Source organism: Leucoraja erinacea, chromosome 27, assembly GCF_028641065.1.
Source record: "Leucoraja erinacea ecotype New England chromosome 27, Leri_hhj_1, whole genome shotgun sequence".
In the NCBI taxonomy this organism is placed as follows: domain Eukaryota; kingdom Metazoa; phylum Chordata; class Chondrichthyes; order Rajiformes; family Rajidae; genus Leucoraja; species Leucoraja erinaceus.
In genome coordinates this window covers 6,533,900-6,558,143 of record NC_073403.1, presented here as the reverse complement: position 1 = coordinate 6,558,143, position 24,244 = coordinate 6,533,900, and the positions used below count along the sequence as shown (strand labels likewise).

At 49.8% G+C, this 24,244-nt stretch overlaps 1 protein-coding gene across 5 annotated transcripts in view; it reads right to left on the bottom strand.

Annotated features, from left to right (window-relative positions):
- Positions 1 to 24,244, bottom strand: part of LOC129710159 (catenin beta-1-like) — a 57,571-nt gene that overhangs the window by 4,503 nt on the left and 28,824 nt on the right. For all 5 annotated transcript variants that reach the window (XM_055656931.1, XM_055656932.1, XM_055656934.1 and 2 more), the window contains exons 2-11: positions 14,170 to 14,364; positions 12,085 to 12,338; positions 10,092 to 10,330; positions 8,684 to 8,885; positions 7,114 to 7,258; positions 5,136 to 5,239; positions 4,187 to 4,525; positions 3,462 to 3,611; positions 1,579 to 1,698; positions 354 to 504 (exon numbers count right to left, since the gene is read on the bottom strand). In XM_055656931.1, the coding sequence (XP_055512906.1) occupies positions 354 to 504; positions 1,579 to 1,698; positions 3,462 to 3,611; positions 4,187 to 4,525; positions 5,136 to 5,239; positions 7,114 to 7,258; positions 8,684 to 8,885; positions 10,092 to 10,330; positions 12,085 to 12,338; positions 14,170 to 14,356 (1,891 nt within the window). In that variant the 5' untranslated portion in view covers positions 14,357 to 14,364. The remainder of the gene's footprint in view (positions 1 to 353; positions 505 to 1,578; positions 1,699 to 3,461; positions 3,612 to 4,186; positions 4,526 to 5,135; positions 5,240 to 7,113; positions 7,259 to 8,683; positions 8,886 to 10,091; positions 10,331 to 12,084; positions 12,339 to 14,169; positions 14,365 to 24,244) is intronic.

The window sequence follows — 24,244 nt, the reverse complement described above, 5'->3', positions numbered from 1 at the left end:
TTGTGCTTCCCTCCTCTGTCCTTGCCCTCCCCCCCCACCCCATCCCTCCCCAGTCCTGGATCCACCCCCCCCCACCTCCACTCTCCTCCGACTCCACCATGCCCACACCCACCCCAGGAACAAGCTTCCACTGCCCCAGGCCAGGTCTGAAGGGTACATCCACCCACCTCACCCCCCCCCCACACTTCCACTCTGGTGAATAGACCCCTGCCCTGCACACCGACCCCCCCCCCCCATCGCCTGCCCATCCTCCCTCTTGATCAATTACGCCCCCCAGCTGGCCCCGTGGTTGGTGCCACCCCTACCTCCTCCTGCACCCCAGTACCAAGCCCCTACCCCCAATGGCCACTCACCGATGCCCTCGTTGGAGGAGTGCAGCATTTCGGTCAGCGGGGCGGTTGCCTGCTCCTGGTCCATCTCCTCCGCGGCCTCACGGTCCTGGGCTAGCTCACACAGGACCCCCGCTGCCTCACGCTGGATGTTTTCCACCGGAGAGTACAGGAGCTGGCAAACACAGCAGGAACAAGAGGCATTACCAGACCAGCGGACCCACACCGTAAGATTCTTCATTAGTACAAGTGTCAGGGGGTTGTGGAGAGAAGGCAGGAGAATGGGGTTGGGAGGGAGGGAGAGGTAGATCAGCCATGATTGAAGGGTGGAGTAGACTTGATGGGCCGAATGGCCTAATTCTGCTCCTATCACTTACGACCCACACACTAAACACCCCGAGAACGAGGTAAAGGATCAGTGCTTCAAGAAGATCGACACAAACAGCTGGAGTAACTCAGGGGGTCAGGCAGCATCTCTGAAGAACACGAGTCTCAGAAAAAGGGTCTTGCCCCGAAACGTCACCTATCCATGTTCTCCACAGATGCTGCCTGACCCACTGAGTTACTCCAGCACTCTGTAAAACCTCACCTTTCTCACCCACTCCCTGCACACTAGGGGCAATTTACAGAGGGCCAATTAACCTACACAGCCGCACGTCTTTGGGATGTGAGAGGAAACCGGAGCACCCGGGGGAAACGCACGCGGTCACAGGGGGAATCGTGCAAACTCTGACCAGACAGTACCAGAGGTCAGGATGGAAATCGGGTCTCTGGCGCTGAGGCAGCAGCTCTACCCGCTGCAGCCACCGTGCCGCCCTGATTGTGGTGAATGAGACTCATGGACTTATTGATCTTGGAGAAGTTAATCACAAAAAATTCTTCGAGAAAATTAAATGATTAAAAATGAATCCATCTTCCCAAATGCAGAAATGCATATTTGAACGTGTCGGAAGGAACTGCAGATGCTGTCTTACACCCAAGGTGGGTACAAAGTGCTGGAGTAACTCAGCGGGTCAGGCCTCATCTCCGGTGAACCTACCCTTTTCTCCACAGATGCTGCCCGACCCGCCGAGTTACTCCAGCACTTTTGTGTCCATCTCCGCTGCGTTTGTGAAGTTCTGTGCTTATGGAATGGGGGTTTGAGACTACTGTGCGGTCAGTCCCCAGCTACATTTAATCCAATACATTGCTGGTTTGAGCACCTGGTGATGCAGTCTAGATGGTGGGCAGCTCGGCAGGTGTGACTCACCTGGACAAACAGCTGGATGGTGTTGAGCTCGGTAATGAGGACCCTGTTGGTCTGATCGCGGGCCAGAATGTGTAGCGCCCCGGTACATCCCTCCACGATCTCATCCATACGTACGCCGTCCTGGAGACACAGGTGACCGTCAATGCAGGTACCACCATCACAGGTGGTCAAAGTGCAACACATTCCCTCACCCACCCAACCACTGCACCTGTGGCTTTACCCAAAGGGCCCAGTTCAGGCAACTTACTTTGGTTTAGAGATTCAGCGCGGAAGTAAGCCCTTTGGCCCACCGAGTCCGCGCCGACCAGCGATCCCCGCACACTAACACTATCCTGCACATTCCAGGGACAATTCACAATTTTACCGAAGCCAATTAACCTGCAAACCTGTACGCCACAGAAGGCTGTGGAGGCCAAGAATGGATATTTTTAAGGTGGAGATTGATTGATTCTTGATTAGTACGGGTGTCAGGGGTGATGGGGAGAAGGCGGGGGAATGGAGTTAGGAGGGAGAGATAGATCAGCCATGGCACAGTAGACTCGATGGGTCAAATGGCCTAATTCAGCTTCCATCACATCTGAACGTCTTTGGAGTGCGGGAGGAAACCAGGGATCCTCGAGAAAACCCTCGCAGGTCACGGGGAGAAGGTGCAAGCTCCACACAGACAGTATCCATAGTCAGGATCAAACCCGGGTCTCTGGCGCTGCGAGGCATCGACTGCACCAGTGGGCCTTTTGTACAATTACGGCATGGTGGCCAAGCCTGATCTCTCTGCCCACAGAGACATAGAGTGCTGGAGTAACACAACGGGCCAGGCAGAATCTCTGGAGAACATGGGTAGGTGATGTTTTGGGTCGAGACCCTTCTACAGACTGATTGAAAGTGGGAGGAGGCCACAGAGAAGTTGAGGGTGAGGACAAGTTCTGCCAGGCAGAGGAGAGTGTTAGCGGAGGGAAACTGATGGAAGGAAGAACCAGAGGCATTGACCTTCCTGGTGGGGGATGGACCTCTAGAGGGACTGGACGTCCATGGTGAAGATGAGGCAGTGGGTGTCTAGAAACTGGAAGTTATTGAGTTCAAGCTTATTGTCACGTGTACCGAGGTACAGTGAAAAGCTGTTGTTACGTGCTAACCACACAGTGGAAAGACAACACATGATTACAATCGAGGCATCCACAGTGTATAGATACAGGATAAAGTGAACAACGAGAATAATCTTTAGTGCAAAATAGTCCAATAAACTCTGATCAAAGATAGTCCCGAGGGTGTCCAATGAGGTAGATACTAGCTCAGGACGGCTCTCTAGTTGGTGGTGGGATGGTTCAGTTGCTTGATAACAGATGGGATAGAGTCATAGAGTGATACAGTGTGGAAACAGGCCCTTCGGCCCAACTTGCCTACACTGGCCAACATGTCCCAGCTACACTAGTCTGAAGGTTTCAAGGTTTGGAACAGTGGGAGGGGCAGGGTGTGGGGGTGGGGGGGGGGGGGGGGGGGGGGGGTGAGGGGGGGGGGGGTGAGGTTGGCGTAAAGTTGGCATGTTGGCATGAGGTTGGCGTGTCTCCTCGTGAGATTGGCGTGTGAGGGTGAGGTTGGCGTGTTGGCGTGAGGTTGGCGTGTCTCCTCGTGAGATTGGCGTGTGAGGGTGAGGTTGGCGTGTCTTCTCGTGAGATTGGCGTGTGAGGGTGAGGTTGGCATGTCTTCTCGTGAGGTTGGCGTGTGAGGTTGAGCTTGGCGTGTTCATGTGAGGTTGGCGTATCTCGTGAGATTGGCGTGTTGATGTGAGGTTGGCGTGTCTCTCGTGAGGTTGGCGTGTTGACGTGAGGTTGGCGTGTCTTCTCGTGAGGTTGGCGTGTTGACGTGAGGTTGGCGTGTCCACCTACCATGTACTGCCCACCGCCGGGCGTTTGCCGCTGCGTGTCCTGGTGAGCTTTGACCAGGAGTTGCACCAACCGGGGAATGGCGTTACTGTCCCTCAGAGCACCGTGATTGGCCGGGAGCAGGGCCAGGTTACGCACCAGTCCCACCGTCGCCTGGAACACAGGACCCCCATCAACACCGCACACATGTGGCATCCACCACCCCCCTCCGTCTCCCCCCCCCCCCCCCCCCCCCCCCCTGTCCCCCCCCCCCCCCCCCCCCCCCCCCCCCCCCCACGTCCCTATCCCCCACCCCCACCCCACCCCTGCCCCCTCCCCCCCACCCCACTGTCTCCCCCCCGCCCCCACTGTCCCTTTCCCCCCCCCACCCCCCTCCATCTCCCCCCCACCCCACTGTCCCTCTCCCCCCACCCCCCTCCGTCCTCACACACCACCCCCTCTGTCTGCCCCACCCTGCTGTTCCCCTCCCCCCCACCTTTCCCCCCCCCCCCCCACTCTCTGATCCCCTCCCCACCCACTTCACCGATTTGTCCCGCTCCTCCAACTCTGACCCCCCCCCCCTCCCCCCCCCCCCCACCACTCTCTCCCCCTCCTCACCTCCCTGTATCTCTCCCTCACCCCTCTCAATCCTCCCCCCCCCCCCCCCCCAATGCTCTCTGTCCTCCCACGCACTGCTTTGTCCCCGTTCCCCCCCCCCCCCCCCCCCCACACCTGGAGCCCCCACCCACCTTGATGAGTGGCCAGTGGAAGGGCTGGCTGAGTAGTCCCACCACAGTGGGGATGCCGTAGTTGACACACACGTCGTTCTGGGCAACCTCTGCCTCTGGGTGGCGGCTGGTGAGGTGACGGAGGGCACAGACTGTGGGCTCCATGATGTCCTCCTTCTCACCTGCTCTCAGCATCATGTGGACCAGGGCGAAGATGCCACGCACCTGGCACACCACCATCTTGTTCCGGGAGTTGTTGCAGGTCAGGTTGGACAGGATACCTGTGGCACAGGTGAGTACGTTGACGTCGTCCGAGCCAAGCAGCTGCACCATGGCGGTGAGGAGATGGTCCAACCCTTCCTGTGGTCAGATCAATCACAATTACGCTGGTTCAGTTCAGTCTAGTTTATTGCCACGTGGCACCGAGATGTGGTGAAAAGCTGAAGATACACACACAAACGCTGGCGTAACTCAACGGGACAGGCAACATCCCTGGAGAGAAGGAATGGGTGACGTTTCGGGTCCAAACCCTTCATCATTCATCGTCTCACCCATTCCTTCTCTCCAGAGATGTTGCCTGTTCCGTTGAGTTACGTCACCATTTTGTGTGTATCTTTGGTTTAAACCAGCATCTGCAGTTCATTCTGTGGCGTGCTAACCATTCAGCAGAGAAAGACAACACATTATTACAATCGAGACGCTGAATCAATGCTTGATCATCATGCAGAGTGACCAGCAGGACCAGGGCAGCCACCTCGCAGTTTCATCGGTGAAGGATTGAAACATAGAAACAAATAGGTGCAGGAGTAGGCCATTCGGCCCTTCGAGCCTGCACCGCCATTCAATATGATCATGGCTGATCATCCAACTCAGTATCCTGTACCTGCCTTCTCACCATACCCCCTGATCCCTTCAGCCACAAGGGCCACATCTAACTCCCTCTTAAATATAGCCAATGAACTGGCCTCACCTCCTTAGTTGCTGCATCGGAGAGATTCCTCAATGTCCACAGACAGTTCTGTACCAGGCGGGGGCTCGAGCTGCTCAGATGAATGCCCAGGGCCTGCATTCCACCTGCCCAACAAAACAACAGCTTCATCAGTACAAGTCTGTGGAGCAACGTACAACTGCTGCAGGAAATCAGCAGATTCACATGGTTACAAGTGATAGGAGCAGAATTAGGCCATTCAGCCCATCAAGTCTACTCCACCATTCAATCATGGCCTGATCTATCTCTCCCTCCCAACCCCATTCTCCAGCCTTCTCCCCGTAAACCCCTGACACCCGCACTAATGAACAGCATCTGTGGAAGCAAAGGTTTCGGGTCGAGGCTCTGGATCACAGTTTGTGCGATGGGATTGCAGGTGGATCATCAGGGAACACAAACGCTGATGTCTAAACAGTTTTGATATTCTTGCCAATCACTAATCTTTGCAACATGATAAATCTTTCACATCACATCACCACTAGCCGAGCCAACCACAAAACTGGAACGTCCTGGCTCAGCAGCAGCTTCTTCCCAAAAGCCATCAATCAGGCTATTAAACACGGCAGCCTCCACTAAGCTCAGAACGACAGACTTGGGGGGGGGGGGCAAGGGTTTTGTCCTTTTGCACTGTTTGTTTGATTTTTCTGCGTGTGTATGTATATGTGCGTATATATGTGCGCGTGTGTAATATATGTGTGAACATAAACACATATATACATATACACACACACATATATATACACATACATACACACACACACATATATATATACACAACACATATATATATATATATATACACACACACACATATATATATACACACACACACATATATATATACACACACATATATACTTTTTTCTCATTTATCATGTTGTTTACAGTGTACTATGTTTACACATTGTGTTATGCTGCTGTAAGTAAGAATGTAATTGTTCTGGGACATATGATAATAAAGCATTTGACTAATCGGGTACTTTTCAGAACCATTACAATATTTCTCAATAGACTCGAACTGCTGAAAATTGTAAACTATTTCCACAGTTTAGCTCCATCTTACTTGTCAAGATATCCTCAATAAGAAAAGAGTTAGATAGGTCTCTTAAATATAGCGGAGTCAGGGAAAGGCAGGAACAGGGTACTGATTGTGGATGATCAGCCATGATCACATTGAATGGCGGTGCTGGCTCGAAGGGCCGAATGGCCTACTCCTGCACCTATTGCACCCCTGCATCTTCCCTGTCCTATTTAGCTCACATCTTTGTTATTGGCTTCAAGACACGGGTTTCAGATGCAAAGTTTCACAAATATGAAAATCTATTCCAATTCCAACTGTTCTTTCCCAAAGGATTCTTCACAATGAGATGTTAGCGAATCATGTCTAATTACACATAACTAGATCCAAGACAGCCTGTTCCCTGTCGATTCACGTTGCTTATAACTGTCCCCAGTATACCCGCTGTGAACAGTTGACACAAAATGCTGGAGTAACTCAGCGGGTCAGGCAGCATCTGTGGAGAGAAGGAATGGGTGACTTTTGGGTCGAAACCCCCTGCTTCAGACCGAGTCAGGGGAGAGAGTGAGGGGAAACTAGAGATATGGAAGGGTAAGGTGTGAAAATGACAGATCCAACAACTTATTCTTCCATATCTCTAGACTCCCTCTCCCCAGACAATCAGTCTGAATGATGAAGAAGGCTCCCTCTCACACACCCAGGGCGAGTGAGCATCCCATCATGAGTGGTTTATCAACTCAGCGGGATCGGCAGCATCTCTGGAGAAGAAGGAATGGGTGTCGTTTCGGGTCGTCTCGACGACCCGAAACATCACCCATTCCTTCTCTCCAGAGGCGCTGCCTGTCCCGCTGAGTTACTCCAGCATTTTGTGTCAGTCTTCGGTGCATGAACCAGCATCTGCAGTTCCATCCCACACCCTCCAAAAAGCCGCGGGTGGCTTACCTGCTTCCACGATGGCGGGCTTGTTGCTGGGACAGACGGACAGCACCTTGAGGACACGACTGGTGGTCCAGAGCAGCTTCTCGTAGTTGTAGGTCCTCATGATGTGGACAAGGGCAGCGGGGCCTCCATTGGCCAAGATAATCAGCTGAGAAATCACAACAGCGGCAGTTCAAGGGTGTTCACATGGCAAGGTGCGGGCTACATATCCTGCCCCAGATTCACCCCCCTCAAGATGCTGACAACTCCAGCAAGGTTTAGTTCAGGGAAACAGCGAAGGAACCCAGGCCCTTCGGCCCACCAAGACCGCCCCAACCAGCCATCCCCACACATTAACACTATCTTACAAAAGGAGAAATGTTCCCAACGTTGGGCGAGTCCACAGCCAGGGGCCACAGCCTTAGAATAAAGGGGAGGTCATTTAAGACCGAGGCGAGGAAAAACTTTTTCACCCAGAGAGTTGTGAATTTATGGAATTCCCTGCCACAGAGGTCAGTGGAGGCCAAGTCACTGGATGGATTTAAGAGAGAGTTAGATAGAGCTCTAGGGGCTAGTGGAGTCAAGATATATAGGGAGAAGGCAGGCACGGGTTATTGATAGGGGACGATCAGTCATGATCACAATGAATGGCAGTGCTGGCTCGAATGGGCCGAATGGCCTCTTCCTGCACCTATTTTACATGTTTCTAAACACTGGGGAGAAATTGCGTTCATACCAAGCCAATTAATGGACAAACCTGTACGTCTTTGACATGTGGGAGGAAATTGGAGATCGCGGAGAAAACCCACGCAGGTCATGGGGAGAACGTAGACTCTGTACAGACAGCGCCCGATGTCAGGATCGGACCCGGGTCACTGGTGCTGTGAGGCAGCAGCTCTACCCGCTGCTCCACCGTGCCGCCACTCTGATGCTGTCTGCCTTGCCCCTTGCCAACAGCCCCCCCACCCCCACTCAAACACTGTGGGCTTCCATTGGCCCCCCCACCCCCACTCAAACACTGTGGGCTTCCATTGGCCAGCACGGAAAGACATTCTTGCCATAGAGGGAGTACAGAGAAGATTCACCAGACTGATTACAGGGATGTCAGGACTTTCATATGAAGAAAGACTGGATAGGCTCGGCTTGTACTCACTGGAATTTAAAAGATTGAGGGGGGAATCTTATAAAAACTTACAAAATTCTTAAGGAGTTGGACAGGCTAGATGCAGGAAGATTGTTCCCGATGTTGGGGAAGTCCAGAACAAGGGGTCACAGTTTAAGGATAAGGGGGAAGTCCTTTAGGACCGAGATGATTAAAACATTTTTCACACAGAGAGTGGTGAATCTGTGGAAATTTCTGCCACAGAAGGTAGTTGAGGCCAGTTAATTGGCTATATTTAAGAGGGAGTTAGATGTGGTCCTTGTGGCTAAAGGGATCAGGGGGTATGGAGAGAAGGCAGGTACAGGATACGGAGTTGGATGATCAGACATGATCATATTGAATGGCAGTGCAGGCTCGAAGGGCCGAATGGCCTACTCCTGCACCTATTTTCTATGTTTCTAGACACATCAGCGGCAGACGAGTGGTCAGCACCTTGCTCTCCTGGTTCCCGTAGGCGAGCAGTTGCAGGCAGTCGGTGGTGATGGCCAGGAACTTCACGTTGCTCTTCTTCAGCAGAGGAACCATCCGCTGTAGCCCGTCGGCCAAGCGCACCGCCATCTTGGCTCCCTCCTGGTGGAGCAGCAGGTTGTGCAGGGTGGTGATGGCGTAGAACAAGATGGACTCGACGGGAGAGCTGGAGGGACAGGTTGAAACATCAGTCAACAGCTCGACACATGTTGAAGAAAGTCTGATGCAGGAAGGAACTGCAGGTGCTGGTTTATACCAAAGATAGACACAAAGTGCTGGAGTAACTCAGCGGGTCAGGCAGCATCTCTGGAGGACATGGATAGGTGACATTAGAGGAAACGTCACCTATCCGATGTTCTCCAGAGATGCTGCCTGATCCGCTGAGTTACTCCAGCACTCTGTGACTATTGCTGATTAACCCGTTCCTGTCTTATGAGAAGACCACAGTGAATGATGCAGTGGGGCAGGAGGGGGGTGGGGGATGTCCTGATATAGACCCCGTCTCCAGTTCAGTGTTAGGGTTGCTCACCATCACAATGGGACGGGTCTACCGTCTCCTTGTGTCCACTGGGCAACCCAAACAAAGGTGACGTTTTGGGTCAAAATCCTTCTTCAGAGTCGGGGGGGGGTGGGGGGGAAAATGGGTAAAACAGGGCCTTTGGGTCCAGCAGGTCCAGGCCGACCATTCATCAGCCACATACTAATTCAATCTTATCCCACTCACATCCTACACACTAGGGGCAATTCACAGAGGACTAATTAACCTACAAACTCACACGTCTTTGGGATGTGGGAGGAAACCAGAGCACCCATGCAGATTCAGGGGAGGTGGGAGGTACAAACATTACCTAGACAGCACCAGAGGTCAGGATCGAACCCATGACTCAGGCGCTGTGAGGCAGCAACTCAACCACTGTGGTTCGATGCCACCCTGTTGTTAGATATGTCACAACTTGGCGGAGGACTTGGGAGAACTCAAGGTGGGGGGGCAAGGTCAGCGTGGTTTTGAGAAAGGGAAGTCATGTTTCATCAAGTATCTGGAGCTCAGTGAATGTGTAACATAGTGTGGAGAAAAACGAAATAGCGGGCAAACTGTGCTGGAGATTTACAGCAGGGTTTTGGCACGGTGCCACGCCACAAGTAATCGTTTAGGAAGCAGCTGATCGACTGAGTGGCTGCCCCACTGAATAAGAGTTTGGGTATTAACTTTCCTCTTTGAGGAAACGCAACATAAGCTTTTCACTGTACCTCGGTACACGTGACAATAAACGGAACTAGTTTGCCAACTTATTTAAGATTTCCGGCCTTTTACATTTGAAAGCTTCTTACCTGTGTGAGGTGGTGCTAAAGACAGGTGTAGTTTGTAGCTTACCTCAACATCCTGACCAGAGCGGGGATGCCGCCCGATTTGAAGATAGCCAGCATGCCGTCGCGGTGGTGGGAGAAGTTGTGGAGGATCCCGGCTGCGTGCCGGGCTGTCTCCATGTCGTTGGTGTTCTGCATGGTCCGTACCACCGCAGCCACCATCTGCGGCGACTGCTCCAGGGCGCGGCACGACGCATCCTTCTTCACCAGCTGGTTGACGATCATGGTGGCCTTGCTGACAATAACCTACAACGGCGGGGAAACACAACAGCTCACAACAGGGTAGCCACACCAGCCGCAAAACTACGGAGAATTCTCTGCCTCAGGGGGCGGGCGGTGGAGGCCGGTTCTCTGGATGCTTTCAAGAGAGAGCTGGATAGGGCTCTTAAAAATAGCGGAGTCAGGGGATATGTGGAGAAGGCAGGAACGGGGTATTGATTGGGGATGATCAGCCATGATCACATTGAATGGCAGTGCTGGCTCGAAGGGTTGAATGGCCTACTCCTGCACCTATTGTCTATGGTCCAGGTTCAGGAACAGCTTCTTCCCTACAACCATCAGGCTATTAAATACAACCTCAAATAAGCTCCAAACTACATAGACGTGTGTGTATGTGTGTACGTGTGTGTGTGTGTGTGTGCGTGTGCGTACGTGTGTGTGTACGTGTGTGTGCGTGTGTGTGTGTACGTATGTGTGTGTGTGTGTGTGTGTGTGTGTGTGTGTGTACGTGTGTACGTGTGTGTGTGTGTATGTGTGTGTGTGTACGTTTGTGTACGTGTGTGTGTGTGTGTGTGTACGCGTGCGTGTGTGTGTGTGTACGCGTACGTGTACGTGTGTACACGCGTACGTGTGTTTACATATTGTGCTGTGCTGCTGCCAGCAAGAATGTCATTGTTCTATCTGGGACACATGGACAATAAAACACTTGACCCTCCAACATTGCTGCGGGTCAACCTTGTCATCCATCCTCGAATCCTCAGGAACGTGGGATAGAGCCAGAGCTACTGCTTCACAGCTCCAGAGACTCGGGTTCGATCCTGACTATGGGTGCTGACTGCACGGTGTTTGCATGCTCTCCCTGTGACCTGCATGGGTTTTCTCCGGGTGAGAACTATATTCTGCACTCTGCATCTGCCACTTTGTTCAACCTATTGTGCTGGAGTTTGGCTTGATTGGATTTACGTGTAGGGTTATCGGATTTGATGGGATAGCTTTTCACTGTACCTCAGTACACGTGACCAGAATAAATCTATAGTGAAGAAAATGCCACCAATGCAAAGGATGAGCTGGAGTCAGAGGGCCTGCAGTGTTGATAGAATCAGTCATACAGCGTGGAAACAGGCCCTTCAGCCCAAACCAACCATCATGTCCCAGCTATACTAGCCCCACCCGTCTCTCTGCTTGTCCCATATCCCTCGAATCCTGTCCTATCCATGTACCTGTCCAAATGATGAGGTTATTCTATGGAGCTGGCGTGGACACGAGGCCAACTTGCCAACTAGCTACTAACTAGCTAGCTACTAATCTAATCGTACAAGAATTCTGTACATTCACCACCCAATCTACTGCACCATTCGATCATGGCTGATCTATCTTTCCCTCTCCTCTCAACCCCATTCTCCTGCCTTCTCCCCAGATTAACAGAGAGGACATGTTGGTTAGTTTAGTTTATTGTCATCAGGGCTTTTGCCAGGTTGACCAGAGATGAGGAGGGATTCTCAGAGAGTGATACAGTGTGGAAATAGGCCCTTCAGCCCAACTTGCCCAAACTAACCAACATGTCCCTACTACATTGGTCCCACCAGCCTGTGTTTGACCCATATCCCCTAAACCTGTGCCTGTGTAAATGCTTCTTATTAAATGTTGCGATAGTACCTGCCTCAACGACCTCCTATCACCTATGCTCCCTCCCACTGAGTGTACGCAGGAAGCTGGGAGAGGTGCAGCCTGCCTGGCTGAGTGACTGCAACGTTGTGTATCCACGCCCGTGAGCCCAGTACCTGGTCTTCATCGTTGAGGAGTTTGGTGAGCTCGGGGATGGCGCGGGTGGCCAACTCCGCATCGTCCTGGTAATTGATGAGTTGCACGATGGCGGCCTTCAGCATCTGCGACGACTCGGACAGCTTCTGGACATTGGTCTCCTGGCCAGGGTCAGTCTGGGTGGACAGGATGCGGACACCGCTCTCCAGGGTCTCGGGGAACATGGCTGCCCGCACGCGCTGGCCCCGTGTCGACGCTAACTGCTCCTCCATTTCTGCGGGGGGGGGGGGGGGGGGGGGGGGGGCAAGAGAACAGGTTATGGCGTGGGGTCACTGCGGGGGTGGGGGGGGGTCATGGCAGGGGCAGGAGGGTCATGGGGGTTACAGAATGGCAGTCACGGCACAGTCAATGTAGTTTGGATTTTCAGAAATTACACAGAGTCACACAGTGCGGAAACAGGCCCTTCGGCCAACTCGCCCACACCGGCCAACATGTCCCAGCGACACTAGTCCCACCTGCCTGCGCTTGGTCCATATCCCTCCAAACCGGTCCTATCCATGTACCTGTCTAACTGGGTCTTAAACATTGGGATAGTCCCAGCTTCAACTACCTCCTCTGGCAGCTTGTTCCATACAGCCACCACCCCTCTGTGTAAATAAAGTTACCCCGCAGATTCCTATTAAATCTTTTCCCCTTCACCTTGAACCTATGTCCTCTGGTCCTCAATTCACCTACTCTGGGCAAAAGACTCTACCCGATTCACCTACTCTGTGCATCTACCCGATCTATTCCTCTCATGATTTTATACACCTCTATAAGATCACCCCTCATCCTCCTGCGCTCCAAGGAATAGAGACCCAGCCTACTCAACCTCGGCCTGTAGCTCACACCCTCTAGTCCTGGCAACATCCTCGTAAGTCTTCTCTGTGCCCTTTCCAGCTAGACAATATCTTTCCCGTAACATTGGTACCCAGGTAACGGGAGGTAAAATAACAAAAACAGACTTGGTTGGTAGTCCCCTTTCTGCGGAGTTTAATGTTATAATAGAGCGATTGTTTCTACTTTCTCTTTCTTTCTTTTCTAGGGTCTATTTTCTCACTTTACTTCCTTCTCTAACTTCTTTCCTAAGGGGCTTTCTTTTCCTTACACTCTCGCACTGCACGACTCTCTTGCACTTTCTTTACTTTCCTTACTTCTACCTTTTTCTTAAAGCTCTAAAAAAAAAAAAATGAAGCGGTACAAAAAATGTATCAAGATATATGTGTTGTGTAGAATTGTAATTTACCGTACTTCTAATAAAAAAAAAAAAATAAAAAAAAATTTAAAAAAAAAATAAAATAAAAAAAAAAAAAAAAAACATTGGTACCCAGAACGGTACACAATACTCTAAATCAGGGGCTCCCAACCTTGTCCGTCCCGTTTACCCCTGGCAACTTTAAAAGCACATAACAATGTTATTTCACTTATTTATGAACAACTGATGATGAACAGATACCGGTATACCAGAACCAAACGCAGTCAGTCAATGAGGAAAAAATATGTACAAATCCAGAATCAACAAATTCAGGGAAAGTTTAACCCTTGGGTTTCAATTTACCCGCAGGTTGGAAACTGTTGCTCCAAATCAGGGGTGGGGAATCTTTCCATGTTGGAATGCCACATTAAGTTAGCTGTAATCTAATAAGGCCGCATACAAGAAACTTCAATTAGGTATACTTCAAAATGTACATTATGTTGTCCTCATGACTTACTAATGTTTTCCTTGCGGCCGTCAGTCGGGGAGGATTATTTTGTTGAATCTTCTTTTACTCTTTGGTATTTTAAAAATGTTCGTTTTTAGATTAAAATTAAAATAATACAAGACGAACAAAAACATATCAATAAAAATTAAAAGGATTTGTTCTACAAAATTTGGATTCATTCAAAAGGCCGCACTTAATGGCCTAGAAGGCTGCAGGTTCCCCACCCCAGCTCCAAATACAGCCTCACCAACGTTTTATATAACTGCAACATGACCTCCCAACGTCTATACTCAATCGATATGGATCTGAGCCCTTGCTCCACATCCACCCATTGACGAGATGCAGGTTAGAGTGGGTACCTACCAGGCATTTGGTTTGTGGTGTAGGTGGTGGTGGTGACCGTATATCCTCCCTGCTTCCAGTCCTCTGCATCCCCCTTGCCGTTCAGCGAGGGCACATTGGTGTTGATCCCGGAGTGGATGCCAGAGTCCATGTAGCTCTGCTGCCAAAGGGCCACCTTGCTGGCCGACTCAGAATCATACGCCTCCATCTTTCACGCTGCAATCACAAAGACATAGACAGCTTCAGTGTTAGTTTACTTTAGTTTAGAGATACAGCGCAGAAACAGACACTTCAGCCCACCGAGTCCACGCTGACCAGTGATCCCTGCACATTAACACCATTCTACACACACACACACACAGTCGGGACAATTTACAATTTTGCTAAAGCCAATTAACCTACAAACCTGTACGTGTTTGGAGTGCGAGATGAAACTGTAGATCTCAGAGAAAACCCTCGCAGGTCACGGGGAGAACGTACAAACTCCCGTACGGACAGTGGCTGTAGTCGGGATTGAACCCGGGTCTCTGGCGCTGTGAGGCAGCAACTCTACCGCTGCGCCACCGTGCCTGGGTATCTGGGACAAATCGAGTGATCAGAGAGACAACAACTCCTGGAGGCAAGTTACAACTGGAAGAGAATATCTCTCTGTCCGGTGGCTATGACAACGAGAGATAGATACACACCCCCACACTCCGCTGTTGAGACTCTGCAATCTTACACCAACGTGGTTCCATTTTAAAAGAGGCATACAAGAGTCACGGTGGAGCAGCGGGAAGAGCTGCTGCCTCACAGCGCCAGAGACCTGGGCCATACTGACCTCGGGTGCTGTCACTACGGAGTTTGCACGTTCTCCCTATGAGCGCGTGGGTTTTCTCCGGGTGCTCCGGTTTCCTCCCACACTCCAAAGACGTGCAGGTTTGTAAGCTAATTGGCTTTTTGTAAATTGTCACTATTGTGTAGTATAGTGCTCGAGTACTGGTCAGCGTGGACTTAGTGGAACAAATTCTTGCTATTGAGGGAGTGCAGCATAGGTTTGCAAGGTTAATTCCCGGGATGGCTGGACTGTCATATGCTGAGAGAATGAAGCAGCTGGGCTTGTACACTCTGGAGTTCAGAAGAATAAGAGGGGAACTCATTGAAACACATAAGATTGTTAAGGGTTTGGACACGCTAGAGGCAGGAAACATGTTCCCGATGTTGGGGGGAGTCCAAGCTAGGGGCCACAGTTTAAGAATAAGGGGTAAGCCATTTAGAACGGAGGCGAGAAAACACTTTTTCTGTGAGTTGTGAGTGTGTGGAATTCTCTGCCTCAGAGGGCGACGGAGGCAGGTTCTCTGGATGCTTTCACGAGAGAGTAAGATAGAGCTCTTAAAAATAGCGGAGTCAGGGGATATGGGGAGAAGGCAGGAACGGGGTACTGACTGGGGATGATCAGTCATGATCACATTGAATTGCGGTGCTGGCTCGAAGGGCCAAATGGCCTACTCCTGCACCTATTGTCTATTGCCTATTGAAGGGCCTGTTTCCATGCTGCATCTCTACAGTGTGAATTCTAAAGTACATGGATTCTAAATCCATATCTTCCCAAACAGGAACTCAGTCCCTTCCGACCAACTCGCAGGTATCGCACTGTTACAAGTTTCTTGCACGCACTGCATCACAGTAAGTTTTCCACTTCTCATTGATAAGATACTTCTGCCATCAGGCTGCCGATATAAAGTCCAAGAAAATCCAAGAAAAACATCCACAAAAACTCATTCATACCCATTGCCATAAACAGCTTAAATAAAAAAATGAACAATGGACAAATTAACCCTGACGCATTGTCACTTTACACGTATCCACAACTTTTATCTTGTCTATTTTTACAGTTTTTAATCTTTATATTTGCTTTTAAGATCGATACACACTGTGTGTGCTCGCAGAAATCTGTGTTGTATGACTGCTTATCAGTACATTGTCCTGTCTGTATGTTGAGCCACGTCAAAGAAGGTTTTCTGTTATGACAGACAATAAAGTTTTCTGAATCTGGATCTGATAGAACTTTATTTATCCCAGGAGGGAAACTGATCTGCCAACAGTCATAAAAACACCCGACTCACATTTATAGTTTTGTTCCTCTGGTTTAGTTTACATGTGGTTAAAGTTAGTTCCTGGGTAGGACCATTGTAGCAAAAACCAGCTTTTAGACCCCAACTCTGCTCACCCTCTGAAAGATGGCCCAACAATCTCAGAAAGCAACAAAGAGTCAACCAACCACATTGTCGCAAGTCGGGGGGACCCAACAAAGTCAGGAGTCAGAGGTTGTCGGGATAAGGCAGGAGAATGGGGTTGAGAGGGAGAGATAGATCAGCCATGATTGAATGGCGGAGTACACTTGATGGGCTGAATGGCCTAATTCAGCTCCTATCACTTATGGCTTCATGAAGTCAATAGGCAGCCTTCCCTGAAGGAAATCAGTGATCCTCGCATGCTTTTTACAAACATCCAGTAGTTTTAGAAACCAGTTTATTATTAAAATCTAACCAACTTGTTAAACTTGTTATGGGCGGCACGGTGGCGCAGCGGTCGAGTTGCTGCCTCACAGCGCCAGAGACTCGGGTTCGATCCTGACTACAGGTGCTGTCTGCACTGAGTTTATACGTTCTCCCCGTGGGTTGTCTCCAAGATGCTCAGTTTCCTCCCACATTCCAAAGACGTACAGGTTTGTCGGTTAATTGGCTCGGTGTAAATGTAAAACTGTCCATAGTGCGTGTGGGATAGTGTTAATGTGCGGGGATCGCTGGTCGGTGCTGAAGGGCCTGTTTCCATGCAGCATCTCTAAACTAAACGGAGCAGTGGTAGTCAGATTTGAATCGTTGCCCGATCAATAATCCAAGCCGACAGATAAATCTGTAACGCGATTCCAGTCCAATAATTAATTGGCCAGTCCACACAGGAGCCAATACAAGCACAGTCGCCGCTCCTCTCAACATCATCAGGCAATACAGATAGTTGGCAGGACAAGGACAATGCCACGTATCGGGTGATTTAAGAGTGAGCAGGACACCTAGTCAGGTCCATGACAAAGACATTTCTTCTTGGCTACAACCCGTACCTTCAATGGCATCAAAACCATTGAAATCATTCATAGCAAAAGGATTTGCGTATAGGAGCAGGGAGGTTCTACTGCAGCTGTACAGGGTCTTGGTGAGACCACACCTGGAGTATTGCGTACAGTTTTGGTCTCCAAATCTGAGGAAAGACATTCTTGCCATAGAGGGAGTGCAGAGAAGGTTCACCAGACTGATTCCTGGGATGGCAGGACTTTCATATGAAGAAAGACTGGATAGACTCGGCTTGTACTCGCTAGAATTTAGAAGATTGAGTGGGGGGAATCCTATAGAAACTTACAAAATTCTTAAGGGGTTTGGACAGGCTAGATGCAGGAACATTATTCCCGATGTTGGGGAAGTCCAGAACTAGGGGTCACAGTTTAAGGATAAGAGGGAAGTCTTTTAGGACCGAGATGAAAAAAACATTTTTCACACAGAGAGTGGTGAATCTGTGGAATTCTCTGCCACTGAAGGTAGTTGAGGCCAGTTCATTGGCTATATTTAAGAGGGAGTTAGATGTGGCACCTTGATCAGGGGGTTAAAGGGATCAGGGGGATACCGAGTTGGATGATCCGCCATGATCACATTGAATGGCGGAGCAGGCTCGAAGGGCCGAATGGCCTACTCCTGCACCCTATGTTTCTATGTTACAATCCGTACCTTCAATGGCAGCAAAATCACTGAAACGCAGTTTGGTTTCCACTAAATGACGTGTCCTGCCCTCCACAGGCTACATCACAGGAAGCACATTAGGACACTCCTATTAACTTGCTCGCAGTTTAATTAAATACTCCAGGTACAGATGTCCGCAGAGGTTGGGCTGGCCACAGAGCAAAAAAAAAAAAAAAAAAACCCTTGTCAGTTCAGTCCAGTTTTCTTTTCCAATTCAGTGTAGTTTATTGTCACGTGTACCGAGATGGAGTGAAAAGCTTTTGCATGGTGCTAACCAGACAGCAGAAAGGCAAAGGTGGACAAAAATGCTGGTGAAACTCAGCGGGTGCAGCAGCATCTATGGAGCGAAGGAAATACGTGGCGTTTCGGGCCGAAACACTTCTTCAGACTGCAGAAAGGCAAGTCTGCAGAAGAGTCACGACCTGAAACGTCACCCATTCCTTCTCTCCAGAGATGCTGCCTGTCCCGCAGAGTTACTCCAGCATTTTGTGTCTGTCAGCAAAAGACTATACATGTTTATAATCGAGCCATCCACAGCTAACAGATACATGATAAGGGAATAACATTAAATGCAAGGTAAACCCAGTAAAGTCTGATCAAAGAGTGTCCCCGATGAGGTAGATAGTAGTTCAGGACTGCTCTCTGGTTGTGGTGGGATGGTTCAGTTGCCTGATAACAGCTGGGAAGAAACTGTCCCTGAATCTGGGCTTTGTCAGCTTTGTTTAAGGGTGTAGGCGAGAGAAGTGAGCCGATGGCTCAAGAAGCAATCGTTTGGATTATGTTTAAGTATTGACTCTTGGTCTGAAGTGTGTCCTTAGGCCACTTGCAGGCATTAGCGGAGATGTGTCCAGCTGCTGACTGCCTGTTCATTGTCCCCTGGGTGGGACTCGGTCCAGCTGCCCGACTAGCAGCTAGTGTCTGTCCTCGTGCCATCAACCATCACAGCAGCTGGGATTAGGTTTACTTGTGTAGGAAGGAACTGCAGGTGCTGGTTTAGACCAAAGGTAGACCCAAAATGCTGGAGTAACTAAGCGGGACAGGTAGCATCTCTGGAGAGACGGAATGGGCGACGTTTCGGGTCGAGTCTGAAGAAGGGTCTCGACCCGAAACATCACCCATTCATTCTCTCCAGAGATGCCGCCTGTCCCACTTACATTCACTTGTGATGTCCCAACAATAATGAGCTGGGACTAAAAGTTGGCAGGGGAGGGAGGGGGAGGCTGCTCATTGTGGAATTGGGCTGCAGTGACGCAGCGGGTTCGATCCTGACCTCAAGTGCTGTCTTTGTGGAGTTTGTACGATCTCCCCACGACCTGCGTGGGTTTGCTCTGGGTGCTCCGGTTTCCTCCCACAACCCAATGACGAACAGGTTTGTACGTTAATTGTAAATTGTCCCTGGTGTGTCTGTGTGTGTCTGTGTGTGGGATACTGTTAGTGTGCGGGGATCGCTGGTCAGCACGGACTCGGTGGGCTGATGGGCTGTTTCCGCGCTGTATCTGTAAACTAAACACAACACACCAATGGTTCGGGTGGTGAGATCTTGCCCTGCATCACTGTAAGATACCACAACAGCAACTCCAAGCAAGCGACAGCCCTGGCACTGATCATCACTTATTGACATTGATTCAGTCTGCCAGAAATGATTACAGTCCCTGGTGGCAGCCTGTTCCCTGCAGGCAGATCGCCAGCTCCCTGTGAAGCTACACTTGCTTAATCTGGGCCAAACAGGCGACTGCTTACTCCTCCTACACCTCTGACCAACACATTTTTGTTGAATTTTAATTTCAAGTTTGCATTGAACTTGCTGCGTGTTGTGATTGTTGGCAGACCAATCCCCCCCCCCCCGCAACGGGATGAATAAAGTTCTATCATATCAACATCACAGACCATCGATCCCGACTACGGGTGCTGTCTGTACGGAGTTTGTCTGTTCACTGTACAGACAGCACCCGCGATCCCGGGTGTCTGGTGCCACAAGGCAGCAACTGCACCGTTGAGACACCTCTGTAAAGGTCGAATCAGTGCGGAGGTTGCTTCACTCTGTACCCAACCCACGCACTCCCCGTCTTCCAAATTCCTTCACAGAGCAGTAATCTGGCACAGAGGTGAGTGATGTCTAGTCTACTCCAACTGACCAAGAAGCCCAGCCCCGCCAGCATTTACACAACTGGAAGGCAGATCGTGCAGATGCAGACGAGGAGGATCTCGAAAGCAGAAACCAGCATGGCAACCAGCGACGACCCAAAGATTTTAGATTTAGATTCCTTTATTGTCATTCGGACCTTTCGGTCTGAACAAAATTTCGTTGCCTGCAGTCATACACAATAATAAATAATAAAACATACAATAAACACAAATTAACATCCACCACAGCGAGTTCACCAAGCACCTCCTCACTGTGATGGAGGCCAAGGGTCAAGATGAGAAATGAGCAAAACAGGTTCAATATCCTGCATGCTTCATACAAGTCCGAACCCGAAGCATTGATCAGTGCACACAAGACAAGAAAGTCTGAAGCAATCTGAACTTTTGTGGTTCCGCCCCACAGATTGAAAAACAAATCCACCCACAAGAACAACAACATGAGAGGAAGATGTCACCTTGCCCCTCTAGTCTGCTGGATATTTATTATCAATGACCTGCCCATGGACTCATCTCCTTCCCTGGGCCAGATTCCCCACAGTGATCTCCAGGTTCAAGAATAGCTTCTTCCAAACAACCACCAGACTCTTGAACCAACCTGGACAACCCGACCCCAGTAACCATCTACTATAGAGTTGTTTTTGTTACATCACTTTGCACTGTTGATGGTCTGGTCACCCCGGCACTACTGATAGATAGACAATCATCAACAATACATTAAACCAGGAGGAAGGAACTGCAGAGGCCAGTTTACACCAAAGATAGACACAAAATCGGTGGAATTTTCTGCCTCAGAGGACGGTGGAGGCAGGTTCTCTGGATGCTTTCAAGAGAGAGCTAGATAGGGCTCTTAAAAATAGCAGAGTCAGGGGATATGGGGAGAAGGCAGGAACGGGGTACTGATTGGGGATGATCAGGCATGATCACATTGAATGGCGGTGCTGGCTCGAAGGGCCAAATGGCCTACTCCTGCACCTATTGTCTAAAATGTTGGAGAAACTCAACAGGCCAGGCAGCATCTCTGGAGATGAGGCCCGCTGAGTTACTCCATCACTTTGTGTCTTTCTCCAGAGATTTACAAGCTCACCCCAAGTATTCGTGGCAGGAGAAGCAATGCTTCTCCCCTGCTTCAAGCGTTTGGAAGAACATGTGGCAATCAGTAACTCACTCCATTGGATCGAGCCAAGACAGACTCCACCACACCACAGCCTCTCACTGCTAAACCTGGACAAATCACAACACGGACTGGGAACAGCTCCATCCGAGACAGGCACGAAACTGCAGAGCGTTGAGGTCAAGACCCTTCTTCAGACTCTAAATACGAGTGGGGCAAGTAGATGGGGTCAAGAGCGGGTTAGAGGAGCATTGAATCGTGGACGCAGCCCAGACCATCGCACCAACTAACCTCCCTTCAATTAACTCCATCTACACCTCACGCTGCCTCGGCAAGGCCAGCAGCATCATCAAGGACCAGTCTCACCCCGGACACTCTCTCTTCTCCCCTCTCCCATAGAGGTACAGAAGTGTGAAAACGCACACCTCCAGATTCAGGGACAGTTTCTTCCCAGCTGTTATCAGGCAACTGAACCATCCTACAAACAACTAGAGTGCGGTCCTGAACTACTATCTGCCTCATTGGTGACCCTCAGACTATCTTTGATTGAACTTTACTGGCTTTATCTTGCACTCAGGGACAGTTTCTTCCCAGCTGTTATCAGGCAACTGAACCATCCTACAAACAACTAGAGTGCGGTCCTGAACTACTATCTGCCTCATTGGTGACCCTCAGACTATCTTTGATTGAACTTTACTGGCTTTATCTTGCACTAACCAATATTTCCTTTGTCATGCACAGTGTAAATGGATCGATTGTAATCATGTGTTGTCTTTCCATGACTGGTTAGCACGCAACAAAAGCTTTTCACTGTACCTCGGTACACGTGACAATAAACTAAACCCAGGACTCGAGAGGGAGACCGATACAAAATGCTGGAGTAACTAAGCGGGACAGACAGCATCGCTGGAGAGAAGGAATGGGTGACAAGTCAAGTCCAGTTTATTTGTCACATACACATACAAGATGTGCAGTGAAATGAAAGCGGATTGTGCAAAACAACAGAACAGAACCAGTATCTACATTAAAAAAGACACAACAGTAAATTAGTCCCTGGTGAGATTAGAATTTACAGTTCAAATCAAAGATCCTTTAGGTAGACCACTCCTGCTAAATGCAATGGGCTGACGTGTAGTACGCATCGGAGCGGAACATGGGCCTTTTTTTCATCCATTTCAGTAACCCGACCCGACCCGCAGTGTAATCAACGTTGCGGGGGGGAACAGTTTGTGTTAATAAATTATAATTCTGAAAATGAGGAGAAGATTTTTCCCAAATAACTTTCATTTTTACGAGGATGTTTCCGTAACCGGCTTCCGTCTCCGCACTAGTATCTTTGCTCCGCTACGGGATCTTTGGTGCGGAGACGGAAGCCGGTTTACGGAAATGGGGCCGAAAATTACCCACGAATCTGCCCATGACCGTACTACGTCTTTATCGTCGAGTGATTTATCTTGCTTTGCTGTAGGACCTTTTGGTTCCAATGGCCTGTGGGAAGAAACTCCGCCTCATCCTCTCTGTTTTCGCAGCGTGACAGCAGAGGCGTTTGCCTGACCGGGTGGTCTGATTCGTGCGGAGACCCTTCTTCAGACTGAGAGGGAGACTGGGAGCAGTAGAAGATCACATCTCAATGAACAGCCACTTGGGCAACATTTCAGTCAGTGAGCCTTGTGCCTCAGAAACTAGGTTAGACAGCCAGCTGACGCAGAGGGCAAGTGTTGCCTCATCCACATCCACCCATTGGGTGGGAGAACGTGATGTGGGAAACCAAGGATGACAGAGAAGGTTGTGGTTGCTCAGAATGCTGAGTCAGTCTACTCCTCCACTGTGTGATGCTGCTGTACTTTCAATGGCAGATGGATGGCATTTAACCCACCCATCACCTGCCAGGCAAGGAGGATATTCGATCATAGAACACGACAACATATTTAATTCAGTTTACTCTATTGCCATGTGTACCATGTGTGCAGCGAAAAGCTTTTGTTGCGTGCCAACCAGGCAGCGGAAAGGCTATACATGATTACAATCGAGCCGTCCACTGTGTGCAGATACAGGATACTGCAAATAATGTTTAGTGCAAAATAAAGTCCAGTAAAGTCTGATTAAAGATAGCTGGGATGTGGGAGGATCTGCGAACAAACGCTTTTGGTTAAAACATTCATGGCAAACATGATGCCAAATTAAATTACTATCCTCTGTAACCCCTGCACGTAATCCATATCCCTGTATCTCCCCGTATAAAAACATAGAAACATAGAAAATAGGTGCAGGAGTAGGCCATTTGGCCCTTCGAGCCTGCACCGCCATTCAATATGATCATGGCTGATCATCCAACTCAGTATCTGTACCTGCCTTCTCTCCATACCCCCTGATCCCTTTAGCCACAAGGGCCACATCTAACTCCCTCTTAAATATAGCCAATGAACTGTGGCCTCAACTACCTTCTGTGGCAGAGAATTCCAGAGATTCACCACTCTCCGTATCTCCCCCGTATCTCCCTGTATCTCCCTGTATCTCCCTGTATCTCCCTGTATCTCTCCATATCTCTCCATATCTCTCCATATCTCCCAGGGAACATGAACACTAACAGCGCAGGAAGGAACTGCAGATGCTGGTTTAAACCGAAGATAAACACAAAATGCTGGAGTAACTGGCGGGACAGGCAGCATCTCTGGAGGGAAGGAATGGGTGACGTTTCCAGGCGAGACCCTGATTTAGAAAGCGCAACAATGTGGGCTCGGCACCACACATCACACGCTCGCCCATGAAATCAATCTGACATTGTCTTTATACAAAAAACCTATAAATAAAGTCTAATACTGCTTGAAAAATATGCAACGGGGCCCAGGTGCATAAGTGGGATGAAGGTGCCCGAGGGCAATTGACAAGAAAGGATCCAAATTGAACACTGGAGAAGTTGCAAGAGATTCCATCCATTACTTAGTCAGCGCCCAAATCCAATGGGGATTCATAAATTCTAGAAGCAGAATTAGGTAATTCGGCGCTGTTTCAAATCTACCCCGCCATTCAATCATGGCCGATCTATCTCTCCCTCTCAACCCCATTCTCC